This window comes from Rutilus rutilus, assembly GCF_951802725.1.
Source record: "Rutilus rutilus genome assembly, chromosome: 13".
In the NCBI taxonomy this organism is placed as follows: domain Eukaryota; kingdom Metazoa; phylum Chordata; class Actinopteri; order Cypriniformes; family Leuciscidae; genus Rutilus; species Rutilus rutilus.
In genome coordinates this window covers 3,040,395-3,068,088 of record NC_140218.1, presented here as the reverse complement: position 1 = coordinate 3,068,088, position 27,694 = coordinate 3,040,395, and the positions used below count along the sequence as shown (strand labels likewise).

At 37.7% G+C, this 27,694-nt stretch overlaps 2 protein-coding genes across 2 annotated transcripts in view; both read left to right on the top strand.

Moving 5' to 3' along the window:
* The window catches only part of LOC311302525 (NLR family CARD domain-containing protein 3-like), a 150,222-nt gene that overhangs the window by 109,742 nt on the left and 12,786 nt on the right, over positions 1 to 27,694 (top strand). Inside the window, exon 13 of the mRNA XM_084428476.1 lies at positions 17,925 to 18,098. Within this exon, the coding sequence (XP_084284602.1) occupies positions 17,925 to 18,098 (174 nt within the window). The remainder of the gene's footprint in view (positions 1 to 17,924; positions 18,099 to 27,694) is intronic.
* On the top strand, positions 6,366 to 15,446 carry LOC311302581 (uncharacterized protein). Its single transcript, XM_084428576.1, has 6 exons — positions 6,366 to 6,612; positions 7,047 to 7,143; positions 7,429 to 7,542; positions 13,772 to 13,897; positions 14,158 to 14,253; positions 14,450 to 15,446. Exons 2-6 carry the CDS (start codon positions 7,094 to 7,096, stop codon positions 14,634 to 14,636), a joined length of 573 nt encoding a protein of 190 aa, XP_084284702.1. The 5' UTR covers positions 6,366 to 6,612; positions 7,047 to 7,093; the 3' UTR covers positions 14,637 to 15,446.

Sequence of the window (27,694 nt, the reverse complement as noted above, 5' to 3'; positions counted from 1 at the left end):
GTCCGACTTCACGTCTCCGTTTGCAGCTCCTCCCGCCGGCACGCGGCTACTCTCGCCGATCGGTTACATCCAGCCGATGTCCAACACACCTATTGTCTCAAATACAACAATTTCATTGGCTGCTGTGCGTGTTATGGTGCGTGTCGCACAAGCCCTGAAAAGTGAAGCCAAAGCGTCTCGACCGCCCCCCCCCCGGTGACTGGTCCCAGTATAGGTCATAAGCCCCGCCTCCCCGTGTTATTCAACGGGACTTGAGACCAACTAAACAATTTAATTACACTTCAAATATCTTTTTTCTGAAGGTGGGTTCTGTCATTTACTGTAGTTTTTATCACGCTGATGTAAATTCAAGTGTTTGTTTTTAGTTTGTTATTTGATGCTATAAAAACGGTGGTGTGACGTCATGATTGACAGCTGTGATTGACAGGTTTTTTTTCAGGATCTTCGGAGGACTGAAGAGATCGGCACTTTAAATTTAATATCTAAATTTCTATAATTAATTATTTCACACTAAGAGTGAGGACGGGGCCTTGATTTTGCGGCTTTACTTCCCGCTCACGACTGCGCAGGTCTGGTCCCGAGATCGCCACTGCACAGACTCAAGCCCCAAGATGTCAGCGCCATATCGGGACACTGGCGGCTTCACTTCTCACGAAGATGGCGGAGAGAGTAGACGCATTGTGAATAGCCTTGAAAATCAAAGGAATGAACTTTTATCTCAACAAAACCCTGAAATATCAGATGTAAAACCGTAGGGAACTTATCATAATAATTCAGAAACGTGTGAGTGACCCTGAGCACCTCCTGGAGTACGATATTGCAGACCATAACATGGCTAGCACAAAAGCTAATGCTAAATTGAAGGCTCTCCAAGAACACGACTGTGGTGGTCCAGAAAGGATGGAAACTAACACCAGAGGAACCAAAAACACCTTAGCATCTCCTTCCAAACCACCAGCACCACAGAAGAAGTCAAAACCAGACGACGCCGTGACTGCTGGAGCCCATGCTGAAGACGCCTCTAACGCTGTGATCCTGCTATCGGCACTCTTCAAAACATGATGCAGGACTTCAAAGCGGAGCTAAAGCAGAACACGCTGACCATAGCCAACATCGCTAAAGCGGTAGAGTTTAACTCTGCCGAAATCAAAGAATGTAAAACACAGTGCCAAAAACTGCACGTCGAGGTGAAACAACTCAAAGAGGAGAACACAGATCTGGGGGAAAGAGCTGCAGAGTTGGAGCGTTATAAAAGAAGAACCTGCGAGTAAATGGCTTACAGGAGGGAAAAGACGAAAACACACGACAAATCATCTCTGATATCATCGGAAAGATTGTGCCACACTGGAGGGAGAAGATGGATTTCATCCTGGATTCGGTGCACCGACTGGGGCCGAGTAACACCAGCCGCCCTCGTCAGATCATCATGCAGTTCACAGGACGCCACTTCAGGGACGAACTCTGGCGGATCACCAGACTTCCCCCCGTCTGCAAGCATCTCAACATCCGCTTCGCAGAACACCTCACCAAGGAAGACAGAGAGGCACGGAGGGCTGTGTGGCCGAAAGTTGAACAGGCAAGGGAGGCAGGACTAAAGACAGTGTTCCCCCCATGCTTTCATTAATGGACAAAGAGTCTCACCATAGACACAACTATCCAGGGTTTTTGAATCCCGAAAACAAGTGAGTTTGAATGAAAATTCTCCGGGTTTTGCTACTATTACAAATTCCTGATAGGAAACTTCTACTGTTGTTTTAAGTAAGTTCAGTAATCCATTGTTGTTGATTGTTTATTCATTTGTTTTTGTTCTATGTTCAGTTTAAAGAGTAACATTTCTCTAATTTCTGCAAGGGGTTTAAGAAACATGACAAAGAGAAAAAGTATTTTCTTATTTTGTAAAGGGAAGAAGTCAAATATCATTTTTTTGCAGGAAACGCATTCTAAGGTTGATGATGTTATATTTTGGTCTAAACGATGAGGAGATGAAGCTTACTTTAGCCACGGCACTTCAAGGTCAGCAGGAGTCGCCATCCTCCTAAGTAACTTCAAAGGTCATATTGTGTCCCATATGGCAGATGAATTTGCTCACTGGCTGATTCTTATCATAAACATAGATGGTCTGAAATTCATCTCAGTCAACATTTATGGATATAACATCAGTAGAGAAAACCGAACCCTATTGAACATGGTTTACATTTAGACAATCTCAAATGAACACACTCAACTGATAACATCATCATTGGAGGCGATCTAAACCTAGTTCATGATTTTTTTTTATTATAAATATCCTTTCAGATACTCTGCCAGTCATCCAAACACCATATTCACGAACTTTTGCGAAAAACCAAATTTGGTTGATACTTGGAGACACTTAAATCCAGAAATATCTAAATACTCCTGGTTTAGCTCAAGCCACAATTATAAATCCAGAATTGATCACTGGTTAATGGCAAATCATTTGCTATTTTATAATATTAGCTCTGATATTTATTCTGCACCACTAACAGATCATAGTGTTATTTTACTACAGATCAAACCCAATGACAACAATGTCCACTCACACACATATATTGGAAGTTCAATTCCAGTCTGCTCAAAAATAATGACTACTGCCAAAAAATCTAATTATTAATTAAAGAAAATGCCAATTCTGAGGAGCTCACAACTGCTACCAAAAAGTGGGAATTCCTAAAATATAAAATACGCCAATTTACCATCTCATTCAGTAAAATAATTAAAAAAGATAGTTAAAAAACAAGAAGTAGACATTATTAATCAGTTCAATATGTACTGCAATAGGCCAAACCCAACTGAAGACGATAGACAGAAGATATTAAACCTCCAACCAAAACTAGATGAAGTTCACAGTCGTAAGGCCCAAGGGGGCTTTATTAGACCCAGAGCTAGTGGATAGAGGAGGGGAAACAATTCAGCGTATTTCTGTGGTCTTGAAAAAAGAAGACAGGAAAAAAAATAGCATCAGATCCCTGATGGTTAATAATAATGAAGTCACAGATGGAAACTTGATCTCTTCAGAAATCTGGGAATCCTATAGCCAGCTCTATAGCTCTACATTTTCTAGCGTGGACTGTCAAAATGTTTTCATTATAGCAAAACATATTCCAAAAATAGAGGATGGCCTCAAACAAACATGTGATAATCAAATAACAATTCCAGAACTTGACGCAGTAATTGGTCGCCTCTCTCTTAACAAAGCCCCCGGATCCGACGGTCTCACAGGTGACTTTTACAGACATTTGGGTAGATTTAAGAGACCTGCTGCTACAAGTCTTTACCCAAATATTTGAAACATGAGTGCTTCCACCAACAATGAGACATGGAGTTATCGTCTCAATTCCAAAACCTGGGAAAGATCCCAGAATTATAGATAACAGAAGACCCATTACACTCAGACATTCAGACTACAAACTCCTAACTTACATCTTTGCTTCTCGTCTTCAAACAGGGATTTCAGATCTTATTGCAGATACACAGTCAGGGCTCTTAAAAGGAAGGTCAATACATAATAATATAAGATTGGTAATGGACATCATTGAGTGTAGAAGCCAAATAGAGGATGATGGTTTCCTTCTCTTTCTAGACTTCTATAAAGCATTTGAGCATCCATTTATTCTTTCGCCGCTCGAACACTTTGGCTTTGGAATCAAATTTAGAGAATGGGTTGGTGGATTATATCGAGATATTAATATCTGTGTCCTGTTACCTAGTGGTACCACCCCAAGCTTCAAGATTAATGTGGGTATTCCTCAAGGTTGCCCCATCTCACCATACCTGTTCATCTTAGCCACAGAAATGCTAGCAATCTATATTAAAAACTGTAATGATATTAAAAAACTTAATGTACTTGGCACAGAAATAATAATCAGCCAACTAGCGGACGACACAACAATATTCTTAAAAGATAGATACCAAATTTCAACAACTATTTCCAAAATTGAAAGATTCTCAAAAGCCTCAGGTCTAACATTAAACTTACGACACTTCACTGAAAAACATCTGTAATATCCCTATTAAATCAGAAATCAAATACCTGGGGATTTACCTCTCTAAGGACCAAAAACAAAGCCAGCTTCTGAATGTAGAAAATAAAATTAAAGAATGCAAATCAAGACTACATATATGGCTACAGAGGGACCTATCAATACTAGGCCGAGTTTACCTAACTAAGATGGAATATTTATCCAGATGTTCTTGCCCAGCCTATTCCAGTGCCACTCCAAACAACACTGATTACATCTATCAACCAAATCAACCTAAACTTCATTTGGAGAAACAGACCACATTATATGAAGAAAAGCAATATGGTTAAAGACACAAAGGATGGAGGACTAAAAGTTATTGATTTTGACTGCCTTAATGGAACCTTAAAAATAAACTGGTTAAAGTCTTGGATCAAACACAGCAACTCCTTTTGGTATTGTATTCCAAGACCTTATTCAAGAGAATTGGAGGATTAGAATTTCTTCTTAGAGCGGACTTTAGTGTTAACAAATTACCTATATCATTGTCAGAGATTCACTGATAAATACTCTTGTATTGGAAAATGTTATACGTGCATAACTTCTCACGCCACACATCTGTACTCTGGAACAACAGATATATTCTGCACAGCAACACATCTCTGTTCTTTGAGGATTGGTGTGGGAGAAATATATGGTCCATAGCCGACTTAATGGATACCGATGGACAGTTGTTAAATTATGAACAATTTTGCATCAAACATAATTTCAAACCCTTAAAATCAGACTTTACTAAATTACATAAAGCACTAGCCCAATAATTTGTCCTTCTAACAAGAAACATTTTGGCATATTATCCGATACAACCACAATTGGCCCCACTATCAATTCAAGGGATCTTTGTTCTGGATAAAAAATGCACTAGCCACTTTATTAGAAATTGTTTTATTGATTATATTTACCCTAAAAGGCAAAATAAAAATAACATCCTACAAAAATTTGATAAATATTCAATCACTAAATTAAGAACAATGTATCTAACACTCCCTATACCTCCTAAAGTGAAAGAAACGCACTTCAAAGTAATGAACAACATTTACCCCTCTAAAGAATTACTGAGACGTCGCTTTGGTACAGATGATAATATATGTGCATTCTGTGAAAATGATGTCGAAACTACGGACCATGTGTTTTTCTCATGTAACGTGATACAGATATTTTGGTGTGATATACATAAATGGGTTAAGCAACAGATGTCTTCATTCCCAAACTCTCTCCAGTGACGCCATAACATTTGGACTGATATTGCAAAGCAAGGGTGATGAGCTCTGGACTAATACAATTGTCCGTCTAGCTAAATTCTTCATTCACAAATTTAGAATTTAGAAATCATCTCCCAAATTTGTTTTTGAAAAAAAATGAATTTAAACTGTATATGAAATCCTTAAAAACTCTGAAAGGTATAATACCCTAAAACACGTCCCAGCTGAGGTTAATAGCTGAACAATGACTGAATTCTCCCCTTATGTTATGTTATAATTTCTTACGGGTTTTTTTTTCTATTTAAATTTGTTTATATGAATGTTTCTTTTCCTTTTATAAATCATCCTTATTTTTGTTACTAAGACTACATATATATTTCCTGTTTGTATTAAGAGCTGCTCCCTCTGGCTATATCTTCTCTGTGTCCTATTCTGAAGAAACGGATTTTATGCAGCCATGTTTGCTTGTAAATCTTGATATTTTCAATAAAAAAATGAATAAAAAGGACGAAAGAGGACCAGGCCCAGACATGTATAGGCTATTTTATTTTAGTTTATGCAGCAGTCGTCCGTGAGGGGCTGCCAAATTTCGTATTGTTGTTTGTTTATTTTTGCAATAAAGTTTATTCTGAAAAAATAAACTTCTCACTGATGGAAGAGAGCGAAGGGGCGTCGTCCATATTTTTTTACAGTCTATGTTTTTTTTTTTTTTATTGTACAATTATTCATGTACAAACAATATGGCAATATTAATAAATCTTTATATAAAAACATACAAGACAGGTGCATGAAAGAACCACAAATACACACAAAAGAAAAAAAATGAAATAAATAAATAAATAGAATTAAGGGGCTAAGGTTTTTCTTTTAAATCATATTCTTCTATGGTGGAAAAAAGACTAATTGCGTTTTTTTAATCACTTTGAGGGCTTTTATATAAGAAACAAATTCACCATGAAATGCACAGAACATTGGTTTCATCTTTAGATATTATGATTTGTGAACATAAAATTTTCCAAGCATGAGGATATTTTTTACAGTCTATAGTTGACACGGTCAAAATCACGCGTTTCGTTTAAAGACTTTTGACCCCGATCGCCTGCCATACTCTCTCTCTCTCGTTACACATAGAAAGTGAAAGCAAAGGCTTCTATCAGAGCCCGCCATATTAGACATTCTCTGCTTCTATACTCTTTGGTGAAAGTAAGTTTTCCTGTCGCCATTGTAAGCAGGAGAAATGCGAAAAATACGACACGGAAAAAACAGAACATCCAAGTGTTTATCAACCATTATAAAGGGATTTAAGGGTAGTTTTATGATGTTAAAGCTGGAGGATTTGAGATCCTGTGTCTTGTAAAAGTTTGATCAAGGTGAGTGTTCATGTGTGACTTTCTCATATTAATATGAATCTCTGGACGACATTTTACGTGATTGTTTGATATGAAATCTTAAATAAAGGTTTTTAATTTTTCACTTCAATGTTTCCTTTGTGTTTCGTGTTGTTTGTGATTCTCCAGAAGTTTAGCTTATGTGTAAACATACATAGGCCAATTCACACAAACGTCAACAAACACGGTTTTTTTTTTTTTTTGTACCGGATCAGTGTGTGTCGATGTGTGTCGGGGTTTGTTTTCTTTTTCACCCGAACATCAACGGTCGACTTGTGTGTGTGAAAAGGCCCTGTGAGCTTGAGTTAACGCAGTCACATGATCCTTTTCTCCCACACTCCAGATATGTCCAGCTAAATTATGAAGGTTGTTTAATTTAATCATTTAATTTAGTGTGTGAATGTTTCTTCATTCAGAGTCAGTGGAGGAGATCAAACTCATCAGATTCTCCTGCAGCTTCATCATGGCTGATTCACAAGGATCCAGAGATGGAGATTGTTCTCCAGGATGCAGGTACTTTCAACAAACATTACATTACCATTACCCCCACACCTCCACCCCTCGCCACACACAAACACACACACACACACACACACACACACACACACACACACACACACACACACAGATCAAAGACAGTTACAGAAAAAATATGATTTTTTTTACCTATTTTTTTTTTTTAAACTAAAATGAAATATTCAGTAAAAAGATAATTGTTTCCTCAAAGTACTTTTTGATGCAGGATAAATGTATTCACAGTAATCTAAAGGATTAAACTGAATCTGTTCTCTGTTCCAGTTCAGTCCAGCAGAAGAGCTCAAACCCAGAGTCCAGCTGTGTGTCTATGAAGAGTAACTGCTCTATGGATCCGCCAATAGCGTTTAAGAGTGGAGACAAACGGCCTGATCTCAGGTATATCATCTCTATAAAAGATGTGCTTATAGTGCGACACTTTTGAATTAGAATCATCATTTTTCTCAGTCAGTCAGTCTAATACTAGCAATGACATCAAGTAAATGTAAGCTGAGATCTTTTCCACCTTTATTTAATGGAGTAGGTGTAAAACTGAGTGGATTTTTTAACTGCTGGTTCAGGGCCCGTATTTATCAAGCTTCTCAAAGTGACATTTTAGTCTTAAAGGGTTAGTTCACCCAAAAATGAAAATTCTGTCATTAATTACACTCCCTCATGTCCTTCCAAACCCGTAAGACTTTTGTTCATCTTCAGAACACAAATGAAGATATTTTTGATGAAACCTGAGAGTTTTCTGTCCCTCCACTGACTGCAACGTCATTGCAACTTTCAAGGCCCAGAAAGGTAGTAAAAACATTGTTAAAATAGTCCATGTGACTCCAGTGGTTGGTTTGATTCGTGGTTCATCATTGGTTGTTCGTTTAACGTTCTTTCTCAAGGTAGAAAAGTCAACAGCTTAAACGATGGCTCTTAGAAAGGCTCTTTTATTTTATCAAACTGCCATAAACCCTTTTCAGACTGTGTGCAGCTGAACCAAGAAAAGCTTAAGATTGCATGGAGCTGATAAGCATGAATGGCAGAAAAAAAACGGAAAAAAAAAAACGAGAAAATTATTTTAATGCAAGCAATAAAAAAACTGCACACATCAGCTGTGGAATAAAAGAAAAGAAATGCACGATTAACTAGATGAAGGCATACTCCTGTCTTAATGTAAACCCTGTCCATCACCCACAAAGCTTTCACAAAGTTATTCTTGCCACTGTAACGTATGGCTTCCTAAAGACAAGTTTATGGGTAAAAAATGAATAATAATAAAAAATTAATCAGGTCTCAACATTAAGCCTTTTCATTTGATTGTCCTCAGTTCGGTCATTCACTTGTCCGAGTAAAAACATTTGTTTGTCCAGGAAAAAAAAAATATTCTGATAAATTATAAATAATTATATGTAATTTATTCTGAATCAATATTCTCATCACTGTTCAGTCAGCTTTGACATATATAAATCGGCATATTCATGATATTTTAACCTTTATAAAGGGCATTTTTCCCTCATCCCTAATCGATTCCCTAATCGCTTATTTCGCTAATCGCTTCCCTAATGCTTCATCTTTCATTTAAAATTCTTAAATTTCATAGAATAATAAGATGCTAAAGGGCTGTTACCAATCAAATTAAACTGCATTAAATAATGTAATGAGATTATTTTAAATATTTTTTGAATATACAATTAAGAAATTTTGGAAAGAATGAAACTTTAAAACACGAAACTAAACCGCCAGTAGGAGGCGGCAGGAGACCGAGTCATTGAGTCATTTACTCAAACGATTCATTCAAACGTAGGGCCCTATAAAATCTGTTTTATTTTTTCCCAATTTCCGTTTTTTCCATTTTAATTTTGTGGGAATTCTTTTTTTTTTTTTTTTTTTTTTTTACCCTTTACTGTTATTTTAGTCGTAAAAAGTGTTTTTAATGTTAATGATTAAAATGTACACAAATAAAAAGGAATGACCTTAAATGTATTGAGGTACATGGTGGCTTTAATAGCGTTATCATTGTACTTCTTGTTCTTCACATGGCTTTTGGATAACAGGTGGTCAGTGCATGTATTTTTGCGCTTCCAGTCAACGGAATGTTGACAACTTACAAAACTTACACAACAAGAGTTCGCTTGACATAAAAGCCACGTGGGAACTGCTCGGCTCGGTACTGAGGGCTTAGTTAGGCCGGCGACACACTGGCTGCGTGGTGTTTCTGTTGCGTGTCAGCTGCGTGGCGTTTGCGTGGCTTTTTCCATGTCTTTACACACCAGAAACGTGTCTGACGCTGCACTGTTGCTGATAGGTGACATATGATAAGCCTCATTGGTGATATATTTGACATATGGGGAGAGAGTTGTGGAAGGCCTATACTTCATGTTAAACATAAATATATAGCAGCAAAGACAACGTCGGCAGTGTTGACAGCAAAATAGGCTATAGAATATTTCGTTTAGTATTGACAGGTGCAGTATTTGAAAATCATATCAAATTATATTTGCATTTGTCAAAACCTAGAGACTTTCAAACATCAAAATGACATTTATTAATATGTATTCGTGTCAAAATGACTAAACACCACACAAAAACAGAATTTTATTGCAAATATGTAAACTTCCGCGCAATAACACTTTAACACTAGATTCCGCCTTAATTTGCCAATTCCACGATCGTGGAAATTCTAGGGCCCTACAAACGGCTGATTCATTCAGGAATTCATCATGTCAGAACAGAACGCTAATGAAATGTTTACCTGGCAAAGCTTTAAAGCACGAGCAAATAATGACCTTTTGTGATTGTGAATAAGTGCAGAGTAGGGATGCGCGGTATACCGGTACTGCAAAAATACCGGTATATATTATATTTCAAACGGTACAATATCATAATTTTGCTCAATTCGGTATTTGATGCGCTGCTGTTTCGAAGTTCACCCAGAGTGCGAATTACCCCACCATAATTGGGGGGTACTGCTCCTTCACTTCTTCTATGACCATCATGGTCCACTACCATATAAATCCCCACCGTGATCGCCAAGTGCAACATGTGTTGTGCAACACACATACAAGGTCTAAACATGCCACAAACTGATAATCAGTAGGCTACAGAATATCTCATTGTTATTATATATCCCAAAGAGAACTGTTTTGATCAACTTCTAACCAAAAGTTAGAAGTTAAGTGCACTGAAATACCATTCTAATTACTGGTAAAAGTAATACCTTTACAAGAAGCCTATTGCCTATACCAGGGTTTTTCCTGGCTCAAAATGAGGCAGAGGTGGTAAAATCATAATAATGTATTTTAATAATAAGATAATTAAATGTGTATTTTTTTTTTGTAGATCATCATATAGCCTAATGTGTTTCCCAAATTTTTTTGTTGGTGGAGCTTGGTACCTCTAGGGGGGTCCGGGGGCATGCCCCCCCAGAAGAAAATGTTGTGCATTTTAAAGATAAATTCATTAATCTGGTGCACTTTGAGTCACCCGAATCCACTATTAAAAATAAATAATCCACCCGCAAACCGCCTATATTCTTTGATTTAGATATCTGCATCTGATCATCACATTACAATTATTCAAATTCGATAATATGGTAACATATCACACTGAAGTAGGCTGCTTTAAAATGAACATTTATTTAAAATAAAAGTTCTTCTTTTGGAAAAATTACATTTCCTTAATAGCTTAAACAGAGGCTTTACTCCCTTCAAACTTAAATTGTCAATGTTTCATTACATCACTGTTTGAAAACACTCAGAATAATGTTTTGTACCTTTATAAAGGGCATTTTCCCCTAATTTTTATTAAGTGTATGCTCCATCTTTCATTTCAAATTCTTAAATTTGATAAATATATTCAATTAAAATAATTAGACACTAGGCTGTTACCAATAAAATTAAATAATTTACACTGAAAAATTATAACTGTATTAAATTAGATTATTTTAAATATTTTTGAATATACAAATAAGGAATGTTGAAAAGAATGATACTTTATGAAACTAGCGTTTTGTCATTAAACGTTGACACTTGCTTGAGAAGTTGAAGTCGTTCTCTATCTCCGTTGCTTCTAGCCACGGTGGTTAAAAATGGTACGGTCCACAATAGGGGTGTTTGAAATCGCTTTACATTAAAATGTTCCTACAGTGAAAATAGGAGTTGACTTGTATTGTAACTGTAATTATATTTTTTCACAATATCAGAAAAATTATCTGACCCCCCCAAAACTGATATTTCTGTCCCTTTGGGACATTTCAGTACCCCCAGTAGGATATTTCAGTACCCCCTGTAATTCGAACTATGCGCTAGGCGGCAGTGCGCTATCCAAACTGACGCGGGTCACGCAAAACCGGCAAACGGAGGAACACGATGGATCAAACAGATGAAGCTCATTCTACACGCCCGAAATGAATAAATAAAGAGAGCAGTAGGAGTGAAATATGGCATTACTTTGCCTACAAAAGTAATGAGAAAGGTGAAGCAACAGACCTCAATGCACCACTCCACAAACGCTGCTTTAAATTAGCCACGGGAGGCAACACATCAAATCTGGCTAAGCACTGTCACTTGCTCATCCTGACTTGTTCAAAGAGTTCAGAGATCGACAGGTGAGTCCGTCATTCAACTGATTTCATTTAGACTTTTATTCACAACACTGATCAGCGCACATAAGTTACATCAGAGCTTATCAATTAAATATGACACGGTAAACACGAAAGCTCAAATGTGCTTGCATGACACGCTAGAGCCAATGAAGTTTGGGTCTCATCATTTTTGAGATTAGTGATATTAATTTTAGTATTAGTGATAGTAAAATGAATGGCATCACTGCTGTGGCGACCCCTAGAGGAATCAGCCGAGAGAGAGAGAGAGAGAGAGTAATATATGATATTACTAATATGAATGTTAGAATAACACTTTACATTTCAGATACATTTGTCAACATTCATTAGGTAACCTGACCTAACAGTATTTTAGCATTTATTAATCTAGATCAATCAGTAATTATTATTTAAATATACTAATACATGTTTAGCATGTTAACATTATGCAATGCATTAAACTAATATGAACCCAAACACAAACCAAACAGTAATCATCAAACCAAGATGAATAAATGCTATAAATGTTGATAATTCTCTGATGATGCATGACAGCTAATGGTTTACATGTAATTTCATTATTCTATTATTATTCTATATTAATCAATTATTATAGATATTAACCTATTTTAATTGTATCATTTCAGTTTTTTTCTCCCAAAATCTAAATTTAACCTACTGTATGTTCCCTGACTGTCTTTTAGTTATTTTTTCTTAACATTTTGATACTTTTTGTTTGCACATTCGATACAGCAGAGTTTCAAGCAGTGTTTTTTAATAAAATTGTTTCAACTCACTTCAATTTTGAGGCTAGTTATTTGTCAGCTGTGGTATTGATTTAGTATCGATACCGAGGTATTAGGTTCTGGTATCGTACCGAAACCAAAATTGTGGGATCGAGCCATCCCTAGTGCAGAGTCCTGTGAGTGTAACTCTAGCGCTGCGTTAACATGTGATGTGAGTTTTACAGTATTGGGACTGAGCGCCAGAACTGCGGCTGATTGAATGTGATACTGCCATATTTCTTCAAAAGCAGATCGTGGAGACATTAAATCATCCACGATCAAAAATCGTGATATCGCATAAGCACAAGTATAAAACGACTGTTATCATGTCTGAAAACAAACACAAGTAACGGAGTTTACAAAACTGTATCGCACGCATTTATTCATCGCACAGACCAATCTTTCCGTAACTGTACAGCCCTGCAATGAGTATCACAATGTATTCTTTTGAAAATTATGTATTGAATGATTATTAGTGTTGAATGTAAACTCCTCTTAGGAATTTCACCATTCAATGGGAATTTATCTGAGCATATTCTTAAATAAGGAAATCTATTCAGTGATTGGTCCATGCCTATGTCATCATCCAAAATCCCGTTTGTGGCACAGCAAAGTGTTGTGAATCATCTCTAAGACTGACACTTAAGATTTAGTCCTACACTTCACTTAAATTACGACTGAGATGCTTGATAACTAACTTCTAAGCACAGCTTTGAGCCAAGAGTTGTTTTACTCTTAAGTCCATTCTTAGCAGTGTTCTTGTGAGTAATTCTCAGAGGCTTGATAAATACGGGTTCAGATTTGTTGAAAGCTTCACGGTGTCTGGTCAGAACAGTGATGTTTCACAGCAAGAGTAGCGTTACTAGAGTACAGTAAGGTGGTTTATCTTTAAAGCTCAGCTAAACATTGGTCTCTTTAGTCGGTCGAGCCTTCGTCCTCCATTGTGCCTTTGAGAAGAGTAATGTGATCATGGTTGATGTTCATCTGAGTTGAATCATTCTATAATTCTATAGTTGATTTCAATTTGTTTGCTTTGAATTCCTAATTCCTAATATTACCGGTTTTCTCAGTCGCTTTGGTACAATTGTTGAATCATGCTTAACATTTTTAAACCAGTGAGTTAATTTCTCAAAATAATTGTAATCAAAGTTTGAAACACAGTGCGAAACAGTTACAGACATTAAAGTAAAAGTACACAACATTTATGTGGTCTTTTATAAGTCTGTATTCTTTATATTTTACTTAGTTTTAAACCCAGTTCAGTCCAGCAGAAGAGATTAAAACCAGAGTCCAGCTGTGTGTCTATGAAGAGTAACTGGTCTATGGATGAGCCACCAGAGTTTAAGAGTGGAGACAAACGGCCTGATCTCAGGTATATCATTTCTATAAAAGATGTGCTTATTGTATTTTATTTGTATGAAATTGTTATTAATATACAGCAGTTTAATGAGTTACAATCTTGCTGGTTTCGGTTTATTAATGATCATCATTGTGCTCTTGTGTAAAGCTCTATGTGTTGTATTGTTAATACATTCACACACTGTAAAAGCTGTTGGTCTGTTACTCAGTTAATGACACAATTACATCAATATCAGTGTGTCTGATTCTTTACCCTCTTCATTCTGATTTAAGGTCAACTCTTCCATCCAGACCAGTTAAAAACAAAACTGTGTTCAAGCCTGTGATTCGACCACAAGACTTTAATGAAAGCATGTTTCCTGGTTTCAGGTAAAATTCAGGACTTTGTTGTTGTTGTTGTTTAATTTTAGGTGCTGCAATTCACATCACACATCACTCACACACATGATTAATGATTTACACATTTCAGAAACCTAATGATGTTCTGTGTCCCATAAATAGTGTTGTAATTTATGGCTATTTACTTCTCTGACTTGTGTAATAATGTGGTATTTTAATCTTACAGCCATGACTCTAATCCTGCTGAAGTCCTCAACACATTGAGATCAAATCTGAGACAGAAGTTTGAGTGTTTGTATGAGGGAATATCAAAGCAGGGAAACCCAACACTCCTGAATGAGATCTACACAGAGCTCTACATCACAGAGAGTGGAAGTGGAGAGATCAATAGATCAATAATGAGCATGAGGTGAGACAGATCGAGACCCAGTCCAGGAGAGCAGAAACAGAGGACACACCGATCAAATGCAGTGACATCTTTAGGCCTTTACCTGGACAAGACAAACCCATCAGAACTGTGCTGACAAAGGGAGTCGCTGGCATTGGGAAAACAGTCTCTGTGCAGAAGCTCATCCTGGACTGGGCTGAAGGGAAAGAGAATCAGGACGTCCAGCTCATATTTCCACTCGCTTTCAGAGAGCTCAACTTGATGAAGGACAAAACACTCAGTCTTTCAGATCTTCTTCATCTCTTTTTCCCCGAAACTAAAGAAATGGACATATCCAGTGATGAGTATAAAGTGTTGTTCATCTTTGATGGTCTGGATGAGTGTCGTCTGTCTCTGAACTTTAAGAGCGATGTGAGGTTGTGTGATATATCTGAATCAGCCTCAGTGGACGAGCTGCTGACGAACCTCATTGAGGGGAATCTGCTTCCCTCGTCTCTCATCTGGATCACCTCCAGACCAGCAGCAGCGGATCTCGTCCCCTCTGAGTGTGTCCATCGAGTGACAGAGGTACGAGGCTTCAGTGACACACAGAAGCAGGAATACTTCAGGAAGAGAATCAGTGATGAGAGTCTGGCCGACAGGATCATCTCACACCTGAAGTCCTCGAGGAGCCTCTTTATTATGTGCCACATCCCAGTGTTCTGCTGGATCTCAGCCACTGTTCTAGAGGAGATGTTGAGTGAAGCAGAGAGAGGAGAGATTCCCAAGACTCTCACTGAGATGTACACACACTTCCTGCTCATTCAGACCAACATCAAACATGAGAAGGACTATGAGAAGAAAGTGAAAGATGAAGACATGATTGTCAAACTGGGGAAACTGGCTTATCGGCAGCTTGTGAAAGGCAACCTGATCTTCTATGAGGAAGACCTGAGCGAGTGTGGCATTGATGAGGCAGAAGCATCAGTTTACTCAGGATTGTGCACTCAGATCTTCAGAGAGGAGTTGGGCTTGTGTCAGGGGAAAGTCTTCAGCTTTGTTCATCTGAGCATTCAGGAACATCTAGCAGCTCTATATGTGCATCTCTCCTTTATCAACAATAACATCAATGTGTTTGACCAGATTACCAAACCAACTAATGGAGGCAGAGTTTCCCTGTCGGATCTCCATCAGAGAGCTGTGGATGAGGCTTTACACAGTAAAAATGGGCATCTGGACCTTTTCCTTCGTTTCCTTCTGGGTCTGTCAGTGGAGTCTAACCAGAGTCTCTTACAAGAACTGAAGACACAGACAGCAAACAGCTCTCACAACAATGAGAGAACAGCTGACTATATTAAAGACAAGATCAGTGAGAATCCCTCTCCAGATAAATACATCAATCTGTTTCACTGTCTGAATGAACTGGGTGATCTTTCTCTAGTGAACGCAGCTAAACCTCATACGTCTGGAGGATTACGTGCTGTGAAACTCTCCTCGTCTCAGTGGTCAGCTTTAGTGTTTGTGTTGTTGTCCTCAGAGGAGACACTGCAGGGGTTTGACCTGTTCAGATTAATTGGAGGCAGAGATGATCGGTAAGTAACACTGAGTGCAATCATTACAGTCTAAAACATTATGAACAAAGAGAAACTCAGAGATCAGAGGTGTTTAAATCACGGGGCACAGACTGATTTCTGGGATATTGTAGATCATTTGCGTGTGTTCCTCAAACCGTGGCTGTGTCCTAGTAAGACTGCATATCTCGACTGCCACGTCATCAAGCGCCTCTGAAGGCCGTCTCAGTTTGAAGGATGTTTTGAAGACAGACTTCATTTTGTGTCTTTAATTCAGCTCATTTTGAAGGATGCATCAAGTTTATCCTTCGTGTTCTTCAATCTCCCACAATCCTTTGCACACATTCTAATGAATGTAAAAGAACTGATGGAAAACGAGTCGGCACTGAGTTTATCTGAGTTCATTATGAAATGTAAGACACAGATAATGTATTCGGAGATGAAGGCATACATGTTATCTTTTGTTTCTGTGTAAATGAATCACTGAACACTAAACTGACAATAATGTAAGACACTGGGAGACACAGACGGCTGTCAGTCACTGTATTGCATTCATAAAAAAGCCAGTTAATAGAAAGATATTTAATAGGAAGTATTTTTCCTAAATGAAGTTTTAAATTATTATTAAGAGAAGTATTAAGAAAATAAATTAGATTAATGTCTCATCATCATTTTTCTTTATCACCAGTTGCTGGCAAAATGATGGACAATGATTCACATTTTGTGCGCATCATTTCCTGTGACAATAAAACTAAGCAAATTATTAAATGAACAAGTATGTAAATAAGCAAGTAACAAGCAAACAAACTCGTGTGCTTAATTTCTAGGAATAATTTGCTGATGCAGGTACAAAAATACCTTTTTCTTGCCCCCCCGCCCGACTCGGGAGTTAAATGTCTCCATGGTGATAACCATAGCAACGGACAGGACAAACAAACCTGATGTGTCATAATAGTGTTGTAGTGTAAATGCAGACTAATAGCCCTGCCACAGCAACACTAACGAGAAGAAGAAGAGACTAATCAGTGACGGCTGAATACGAGGCTTCTACAGTTATAGATATAAAACCACTTTTTCACATGTCCTTTATAAAGCAGTGTTTCATGAAAACAATTATTTGAGGGTATTTAGGAAGGTATAATGTATTATTTACTTATGATATGAATTATTATTATTATATTATTATTGTTAGTAGCATTAATAATTAACTTTAACTTTAATTAAGTTTAAATAATTTTTATTTTCAATTAGTGCCACACAGAACACAGCAGATGAAGTTCTCCAGAAGCTGATGCCTGTGGTTACAGCAACTAGATGCGCTGTGTAAGTAACACTGAGAACAAGCATCACTGTTAAAACATTATAACAGTTCTTACTTAAACATTATAAATTAATGGTTTAACAAAAAATATGAGTCACACTTCAGCTCTTACCTATCTGACCTGATTTGTGATCTACTTAACCATTTTTTATGATATATGTGTGAGAAATTTATATTCAAATATATGCATTTGTAATGTATGCATATAAACATTTATATTTAATGTATGTAATGTATTCAATGTATTCAATTTGATCAGTTTCATATAATCTTTCTCCCTCACATAGAGACATAATCTCTTACAATAACAGTTACATTTACTGATATATTGAATTCATTGTTTAAAAAAAGAGATATTGCACAAATTATAAACACAATCAAGAAAAGCAAAGATTTCTGTTTTGATCTGAGAGAGTGAAGAGTGTGTCATTGTTCTCTACAGGTTGTATGATTGTGGTGTGACAGATGAAGGTTGTGCTGCTCTGGCTTCAGCTCTGAGATCAAACCCCTCACACCTGAGAGATCTGAATCTGTCTGAGAATAAACTAGGAGACTCAGGAGTGAAGCTGTTTTCTGCTGGACTGGCGAATCCTCACTGTAAACTGGAGACACTGAGGTAAGATCATACGTTACTCTCACATGAAACTGTCACTAGGGGCGTTTCCATTACAGATTTGCGCAAAACTTTTTTAATGAGCGTTTGGTGTAGGTCTACTAGGCATAGAGATATCTGAACATCTTTGCCAAGCGCAAACCAGTACAGAAGTAGCCTAATCAATAATTAAAGTGCAAGCTGAGAAACTGAAGTGGATATGGAGAAAAGCTTCTTTATATGCCATTGCCTACATTTTAAACAGATGTCTGCCAATAGGCCTAAAACATTACATATATGGTTATTGTGACAGAGACTGGGACTCCAGGTTAATAAGATTCTGACTGAGTAGCAAGATATGAATTCAATTGTGATTCTGTGAGAATTCACAGATCCAGTTTCTCTTTTTTAATCTTCCCCTTAACATTTAAAGGAATCTACGTGTGTGTGTGTGTGTGTGTGTGTGTGTGTGTGTGTGTGTGTGTGCTCAAATATGGCTTCTGGAGAGCAAATGAAGGATAAAATATGAATTACTAAACAGACATTAATTAAGCAGTTCCCCATTCTTTCAGAGTTACGACTAACAGCCACTAGACGGCAGCAGCGTATAAGAGATGAACTGACAGCTAGTAAATCTTTGAACATGGAGTGCTAATGATAATAAATGTAATATGTCAGGTTTACAATTTATACAATTGAAGTGCTATAAAAGTTGTAGAAATGACTAATTCAATGTGCATTGTATTAAAGGTGCCATGTGTCAGAATTGAGGTAAAAATACACGCTACACGCATCAAAAGAATGAGAAGAAATAAGGGCGATGATGTCATTAAAAAAATGACAAGTTATAGTGCTGCAGAGATATCAACCTGAATTAGCATTAGCATTACTAGCCACGGCCCGACAGGTGTCGTAATACCAGTTTCGGCCATGGGAGGCGGTATGCGGGCAACATAACCACCAGCCAAACATGCAATACACGAATAACTCGCACGGCTTGTGGGCGTACTTGAACCTGATGTCAATCGTGTGGAAAGTACAGGCCACTACTACATTCAAATAAAATCTGATAAAAAAAGGAACAGAACCAGAGTAAACATTGGCACTGCTTTCCATCGCTGGAGACAACTAATGGACATGAAAGAAATGAGGTTCGACTCCGAACTTGCAACATTTCTTTTGGATTGGTAAGTAAAGATGCTGTTAGTATTTCGTTAGAAGTTTGTTTTATATGTTTGTGTAGTTTTTTCGGGAAGTTATAACATAGAAATGTATCGAAGGCTGTTCGATAAACGTATATATAACGTACATAAATATAGTATTGTAATAGTACAGATATATAGCACAATCTCTATAGCTCTTTTCTTCTTGCCAACTACGTGACCTATATTATGTTTATTAAATGGCTTTCCTGAGGTAAATCTGACATAATTGTTCTCCAGCTGTTCACCTCTTCACGCTGATAAAAAACACTGATTGGTCGATATTATGTATGAGGAATACATTTTGGTAAGTTGTAGCCTAACGCTACTGTATCTTTCAACACTGTTCGTGTTTTTTTTACTATTAGTAGAGATCGGTTCACGTGCGCTAGGGATCTGTCGTGTAACATTTACAAGCGCCAAAATGGTATTTATTGTTTAAATTGCGTAATAAAAGTGACAGAATCTGAGAGCTGAGATATTTTTATATCATAACTAACCTGCTCTGTCTAGTCTGTCGGTCTCCGTGTCCTCTTTGCTTCGCGATTTTTCTGTGCGTGAGAATATTGATGTGTGGCGTGAGAGCGTGTGAAAAGTGTCAATTGCGTGTGTCTCACGGTGAATGCGTGAGAGTTGGCAGCTCTGGTTACGTTGGCGATAGCTTGGTCAACATCAGCGAATGCTGTCTGTCAAATTAATGTAATTCAAACTAACAATAAAAATGTAATATGAACATATTCACTGGTAAAGGTGAAGGGGAGTAGCTTGAAGATGTCATATTCATACTCTAGAGTAGACCAACTCACTTTCTGTATGGAGCTTAAAATATGACAATATGATTTGAATTTGAATTGTGTAAATTTGAATTATTTACAAGTGTAATCTAACAAAATTGAATTTTAGGTGGTAGTTTAAATAGTTCTGAATTTGATTTTTTTTAAACGAATATTGAACATTTGAAATTTAACAAATTGAAATGTTTTTATGGCTGAATTTTATAGACATGTATTTTCAAACAGCTAGTTTTTTTGTTCTGAATTCATATACTGCAAATATTCAGATTAAAAAAAATACAGATTCAAGTTTTCAAGATGAAGAAATTCGGAACTTCAAATTCAGTTTTTTTTTAATTCAAGTTCAAAAATTCAAGTTCAAAAATTCAGATCTTACAGAAAGTAGGTCACAGGTCATCCACAGGGAAGAGTAAAGGATCTCAGATAAGTCGAACAGAGCATTCTGGCTGCAGTGCAGTAGCTTTCTGCCGCAAACGCGGTGGTGCTTCAAGAGAATCCGTGTATCTTTCGTTCAGTCGTTTTTTTTATTTAATATTAAGAGTAGAAAAATGAGAAAACAGCTTGAGTATTAGATTTCTAATATTCTAGTAGCCTAATAATAGTCCGCTGCAGCAGTTGCACGGAGCTTACAAAACGTGTGTATTGCAACTATAGGCTACATTTAATTTTCTCATCAAACAACTAGACTAACGAATAGCTCGGCACAACAGAAGAGCCTAAGGGCTTTTTATCTGTGTAGACCAGCTGGTCTGAATTTGCTAAAACCTATTTCCGGACTGTCTAGGCTAAGTCACGTTTTATCATGAAACACGCTGTGATTTATTCCAAAGTGACTCGGGCATATATAATGCATTTAACGTTAAATAATCTAAATGTTGACTTTCAAAAGTAGGCGCGCCAAGAAGGCTATTCTCTGTATTTTGGTTCATTTTTGGTGAGCGCCAGAAAGATCTAAAGAGACAGAGACGCGCTAAAAATAATACATTTTACTGTTTCGGATGATGTCATATTATCTGTATGACTATAAATAACAGAGTATTAAGTTATTTCCCAGCAGTGGAACAAATCCAAGTGATGGCGCTCGCGCATCGCGCTCTCACACAACATATTAGGCTATCAGTTCTGGCGTTGCTTCATATCGCAGACTGCTCATTATCAAAATGAAACACAGTCAACCAAATATATAAAAAGTTATTCTGCCTAATTTAATTGGTCTGTTGTACAATATAAAGGGCAAGCTGTGCCGCACACAGTCCTACGTGTTATTCCAAACATTTCCCTTGCTGTGAAGACGCTGATGAAACGATGATGTCATCACATCACGTGTCGTCTGTGTCACGAGCAAGCGGCAACCTCCCCGTCTCTCTCTTGAAACCAACACGGAAGTGAGTTAAACTGCAATTCATTGACTGGCCGCTTGAGGCTGTTGTCAGAAGTGAGTCAAATCTGTATCTCCCCCATGTTAAAATGCCAAATTTTACAGCAGAAAAAAACGTGTTTAAAGCCTGGTGTCTATATGTGGATTTGGTCTACAGCTAATTTTGCCCTTCATAACAACTGTGAGGGGGGTGAATTATTTTATAACTCGTCCGTTTAGTTGATTAATATTTAAATTTAAGGGTGTGGCCAAGCCACTTGAGTGACAGATGGATTGCCGCTGTCAGTGCTAGCCGTTTGTCTGCTGTTACTAGCCGTCACTTCACCTCAGCAATGTTAGCTGCTGAACTTGCCATCTCTGCAGTGTTTGTGCTTTTTTTCGGGATTATTATTTCATACTTGGGTAACGTTACAAAGGCCACGTCTTTGGATTCCGTCGTTATCGTTCGAGAGAACAACCAGCGCTGTATTTCAGTTGTTTTCCTCTGTGAACATGCACTAATGGATGTCTGACAATTTCGTTGCTTTTTGGGGTTTTCAAATTTATAACGTCAATAAATGCTCGTTCGTTCTGCTCCCATGGAACAGATGGATTATAATATGCTTATGTAAGTTACCGTCAGATGAAATCATGCGGGCGTCGGCGCTTTCTCCGTCCGTGAATGAGCGCGGATTTTCTAGCGCATTTACTTGCACTTCAAAGGCAATATTAATTCGGTTCACGTGACGTCACTGTAGCTTTGCGCCGCCATCTTTGCGACCGCGGCGGTCTCAGTAATGCCTGCAATATGTTGTGCAGTTGGCTGCAACAACAGCCGAAAGAGGAACCCTGAACTGGTATTTTATTCTATACCAAAATAATAATTTATTTAAAAGACTTGAAGTCTCATGTTGGTTTGTGGTTAATTATATTTCCATTATACTCTCAGTGGCCAACATTATACAAACAGATATCGACAGATAATGTTTTGTCTTCATTTTATTGTTGGATCTGTTTAAATGCATTTTATCATGGTAAGTTAGTAAGATTTGGGGTTGTTTTGAATATAACTGTCTGTCTGTCTGTCTGTTAGTTAATACCTACCTAAATCTAATAAATATTTTTATGAAGTTCATAAATTGTCTTCGTCACATGCGCTTTAGATGTTATTTTGTGTAAGTAACGTTAACGTTAGCTCTGCAGACGATGCATAATCTCAGCCTTGAAATGCATATTAAAGGACTAGGTTATTTCTTCCAAAAATGATAATTCTGCCGTCATTTAACTGTTACTCGCCTTCATGCGCAAATCCTTGTTTACTTTCCGTGGAAGACAAAGGGGCATTTTTGAATATGTAGCCTAATGGAGACTCTTCTTGTCGATGTAATGAAAGTGAATGAGTAACATTAGCCTACTGGGGGCTGTCACGCAAAAAATTATAATAATAAAAGACAAAAAAAATATCACTAAAGTATCATAAAAGTGATCTAATACGATTCGTCCGTTATATTAATAGCGTTATTTATTCATATGATAGCTTTATGTGACGAACAAACTACAATTTAAGTCGTTATATTATAATCACTGGTGAGCTTACCTCTTGATAGCTTTTAATCGTAGCCGAATCATTCAAAAAGATTCGACTCAAAAGATTCTTTCGATATTTGTGTGTATTAAACCTTCTCTCTGTAATTGAACATCTGTTCTTTCGGACAGATATGGCAGTCTTTTATGATATTCGGCTGATGTCTCTGGCTGTGCTGATTAGATAGATTCATTCATGCCAGCTGAACAGCTGCAGATTCATAGATTCATTCATGACATCGCCTCGACTCTCATGAACGCGCGCCATGAAGCTCTATGACTTTAAGTATTTCTATATCATGAAAGGCCAATTGGGGCAAGCCTGGGGCAGATAATAATGGACTAAAGAAAACTGGCGGTAACAAATAAGGATCGGAGGAGCCTAAATAGAAATTTTCTCCAGGTATCTGTCTCTCTCTCTCATTCAAATGGGCAGTTTGGGCGGCCATACCGGGCGAGTCGGTCGCAAATATGGCGGCGTTCTATTTGTAGTGACGTAGGTGGCATCTATGAATATCTATGGTTTAACGGTTAAACCATAACCCATTTGAGAGACGGCCAACATCAGAATTTAAAATGGACTGAATAAGCTCTCTACGAACTTGAGCGATGCCGCGCTGACGGACCATGAAAGAGTGACGGACATGTATGCACATAAAGCACTGTCACACACAAACACTCTCGAAGTAACTTAATACACAGTCTCACTTGTAGCCATGTCTTTTAACTATTATAATATTTCGAAGGGCAAAAATAGGAACGTTTAATTGGCTTTACATCATCAGCTAACTCGATCACGTCGAGCTAGGTGATTTCAGATAGCCAGGCTCCTCAGCTCCACTCACGCCCCGCCTGTTTGTCTATTTTCTGTATTCCGGGAGTGACGCCAGGCCAAGATGGCGACGGCCGGCTCCTCCCACTTTAGGCTTCAAAAATGCTCTTCAGAAACCTACGGGTGACGTCACGGACACTACGTCCATATTTTTTTACAGTCTATGGTCACGAGTAACAGCAACAACAATAATGGCGGACTTATATGATCGTATTCGTGCTGCAGAAGCTACTAAGCCTACTAGCTTTATTACAGCAAAATCTATTGCTTCTCTGCAACTGTGGTGAGCAAAAAGCGATAATCTTTGTCTTCTTCTTCTTGGTTCGTATACAGCGCGCAAGGTTATGCGCATGCTCAAAGTCTTCTTCTCCGTGTATAGTGTATCTCTGTGGCAGAATTATAGCGCCCCATACTGGTCTGGCATATATACTACACCGTTTTCAGTCGGTTTCAGTGGTTTCGTGTGTACGCAGATATTTCTTGAGACGACGCCGTGTTTACGGAATTTTTTTTTAGAACGAGGAAAAAAAAATATCGGATCGGGAACGCACCGGCTTCGTGTGGACGTGGCCTCAGGTACAATTACCAAAAATATCAAGGTATTTTTATTAATGAACTAATTATATAAAACTATTGTCAGTGCACTACAAATAAACTGGTTCTATGCCTTTACTTTATTAATAAAACTTTTTTTTTTTTTAAATACAAGGTTTAATACATTTATTTTTCTTTTGGTGGTCCAGCCTGAGACATGCACAAGCCTTCTGCATTTTTGTTTTGCTTTTCCCTCCATTGTACCGAACTCGTACCGAACCATGATGTCTTAACCGAGGTATACCGAACCGTGACTTCTGTACCGTTCCACGCCTAAAAGAGAGTGCAGAGTTTTCAAAGAATAGTGGACCAACGATTATTTGTGAAGAATAACTTTAATTAAAACAAAGTGTGAAGACTCGATTACAACTTTTGCAAACCACTAGTAAAGATAAACAAATATGTGCCAGGAATCAAGTGTTGATATAGTAATGGGGATATAGTAGTGGGGATGGCTGTGCCAGGCTAGTAATCTCTACTACACAATGAGGCCTGCTGGTGGTCATTTTGGTCTGGGTCATACAATTCTATGTTATATAGCTGACCTGGACCCGGCCCCCCATCACAGTCAGGAATGATAATGTGGCCCCCAGAGAAAAAAGTTTGGTGACCCCTGGTCTAGTTGTTTGATGAGAAAATTAAATGTAGCCTATAGTTGCAATACACGCGTTTTGTAAGCTCTGTGCAACTGCTGCAGCGGACTATTATTAGGCTACTAGAATATTAGAAATCTAATACTCAAGCTGTTTTCTAATTTTTCTACTCTTAATATTAAATAAAAAAACGACTGAACGAAAGATACACGGATTCTCTTGAAGCACCACCGCGTTTGCGGCAGAAAGCTACTGCACTGCAGCCAAAATGCTCTGTTCGACTTATCTGAGATCCTTTACTCTTCCCTGTGGATGACCTGTGACCTACTTTCTGTAAGATCTGAATTTTTTAACTTGAATTTTTGAACTTGAATTAAAAAAAAAACTGAATTTGAAGTTCCGAATTTCTTCATCTTGAAAACTTGAATCTGTATTTTTTTTAATCTGAATATTTGCAGTATATGAATTCAGAACAAAAAAACTAGCTGTTTGAAAATACATGTCTATAAAATTCAGCCATAAAAACATTTCAATTTGTTAAATTTCAAATGTTCAATATTCGTTTAAAAAAATCAAATTCAGAACTATTTAAACTACCACCTAAAATTAAATTTTGTTAGATTACACTTGTAAATAATTCAAATTTACACAATTCAAATTCAAATCATATTGTCATATTTTAAGCTCCATATTTCTGGAGGTATACTGCCCCCATCTGGTATGGAATGTGGAGTATGAATTTATTTTTTTTGACACAAGGCACCTTTAAAAAAATCTTTATTGATATGCAAACAGACAATAGACATCCAGCAAAAGAAAAATGGCAAGTGATGTATGCCCTCAAATCTGTAGATGTGCATGGATTTGTCCTGAATCCCTTCAAGAACTCGGGAGCAACTAGAGTATACACACCTTCTGTATAGTGTAACGTGTCATAACGTAATTGTGTGTAGGACAGTGAGTGAGTGAGTGAGAAAACGTGTGTGTGTGTGTGTGTGTGTGTGTGTGTGTGTGTGTGTGTGTGGGATCATCTTTATCTTTAGCGTGCGCAGCTCAAACAGCAATGTGCATTTATAACTATAATTGGGACTGTCATATACATGCCATTATAATGAGAACACTATTGTAATAAAATGTTGTGTATTCTCTGGGTTTAGTGGCCGTGTTTCAGCGCGTTGTTGTAGAAATAGCGCGTCCAGAACAGCGATTACACGTTCTGACCAGCACAGTCAAGCTCACTTGTGCATTCACGTCACTTTGTGCAGATATATGATAAGTCGTAATATTAAGTTTATGAAATATAAATATCTGATTAATCTCACATAGGATGCGTTTCGTTGATTTAAACCTGCTAGAAAAGTTCTTCAGTTTCCCGGTGCTCGTTCTCTTCAGATCAAACAGCAATGCAAAACATTACAAGCTATTGGGACTGTCATATTATTATAATTGTATACACTATTGTAATAAAAAATTGTCAATTCTTTGGTTTAGTGTCATTCTTCAGCAACCGTTGAGTTGATTAACCTTCTAGCAAAGTAGTTCAGTTTATCGCTCGTTCTCTTCCGCTTCAGCGCGCGCAGCTCAAACAGCAGCGATGTCATCTGACACAGTAAGCCTGATATTAAAGAGCTTTACTATTACCAGAGAATGTCTAATATGGCGAGAAGTTTCACTCTCAGTACACTTCCGGCTTCTGAACTGGTTGCAGTTCCTTTCTGATTCCATATGAGGGAGCTCACAGGACGAGTGCAGAATGAATGGAGGTCTATGGCGCTATACCAATAAAAATCCACTTTTCTCAGGATATAATTTTTTGTCTAGTAATTTGAATGTTGTATTCGAAAGGAGATGCAAATAAATTACACATTGCTGGGTGTTAGATTTTTTTGAGTCACTTATTTGCTTTAAAAAGTGTTTTAAAGTGTCAATGACGTCATACACATGTACGACCAGAGATACTGCTTAACGGCAATCCTTCAGTCACTCTGGTGCGTTCGCGCTCTGCACTTTCTTTTCTCTCGAGGCATCGACAACACAGCTGACACAGGCAAACACACGTGCTAGAAGAGTTTTTATTTTGTTTGTTTCTGGTCCCGCTGCGGATGACACGATGCCATCAAGCGGTATCTCTGGCCGTAATCAGTCCTTCACTGACCAATCAGCGTTCATTAGCAGAATGCTAGCGTGTTATGGGCAACAACAACTCAACCTGTAAGAAATCAAAAGGACATAAGTACTCGTTCATTCAACTTTCGACCTATAACCCATGTTGAACTTGCAAAATCTACAATCAGATCTGAGATTTCTCAACGGCAATCGAGTGAAAGAGACACATTTAGCCGTCTAGCTCCATAGACTCCCATTCATTCTGCACTCATGGGCGATCGCCCCCAGTGGAGCTCTGGTGGTACTACAACCAAAATTCGGTACAATAGAGCTTAATAGGGAGTGGGTAGGCTCTCCGTAGACGGGCTCTGCTATTACTGTACTAGTACAAATGTCTCATTTTTTTAGCAAAAACATTAATGCGTTATTAATAACTAGCATTTTTTTGTTCTCGTATTATTTTCATCAACAGTATCGTTTGATTAAAATAATGTCCTTGTCCGTGCGGAGGAGTCCAGTTTATTTCTCCATGGCACATGCATTTTGTTTCTTTATATG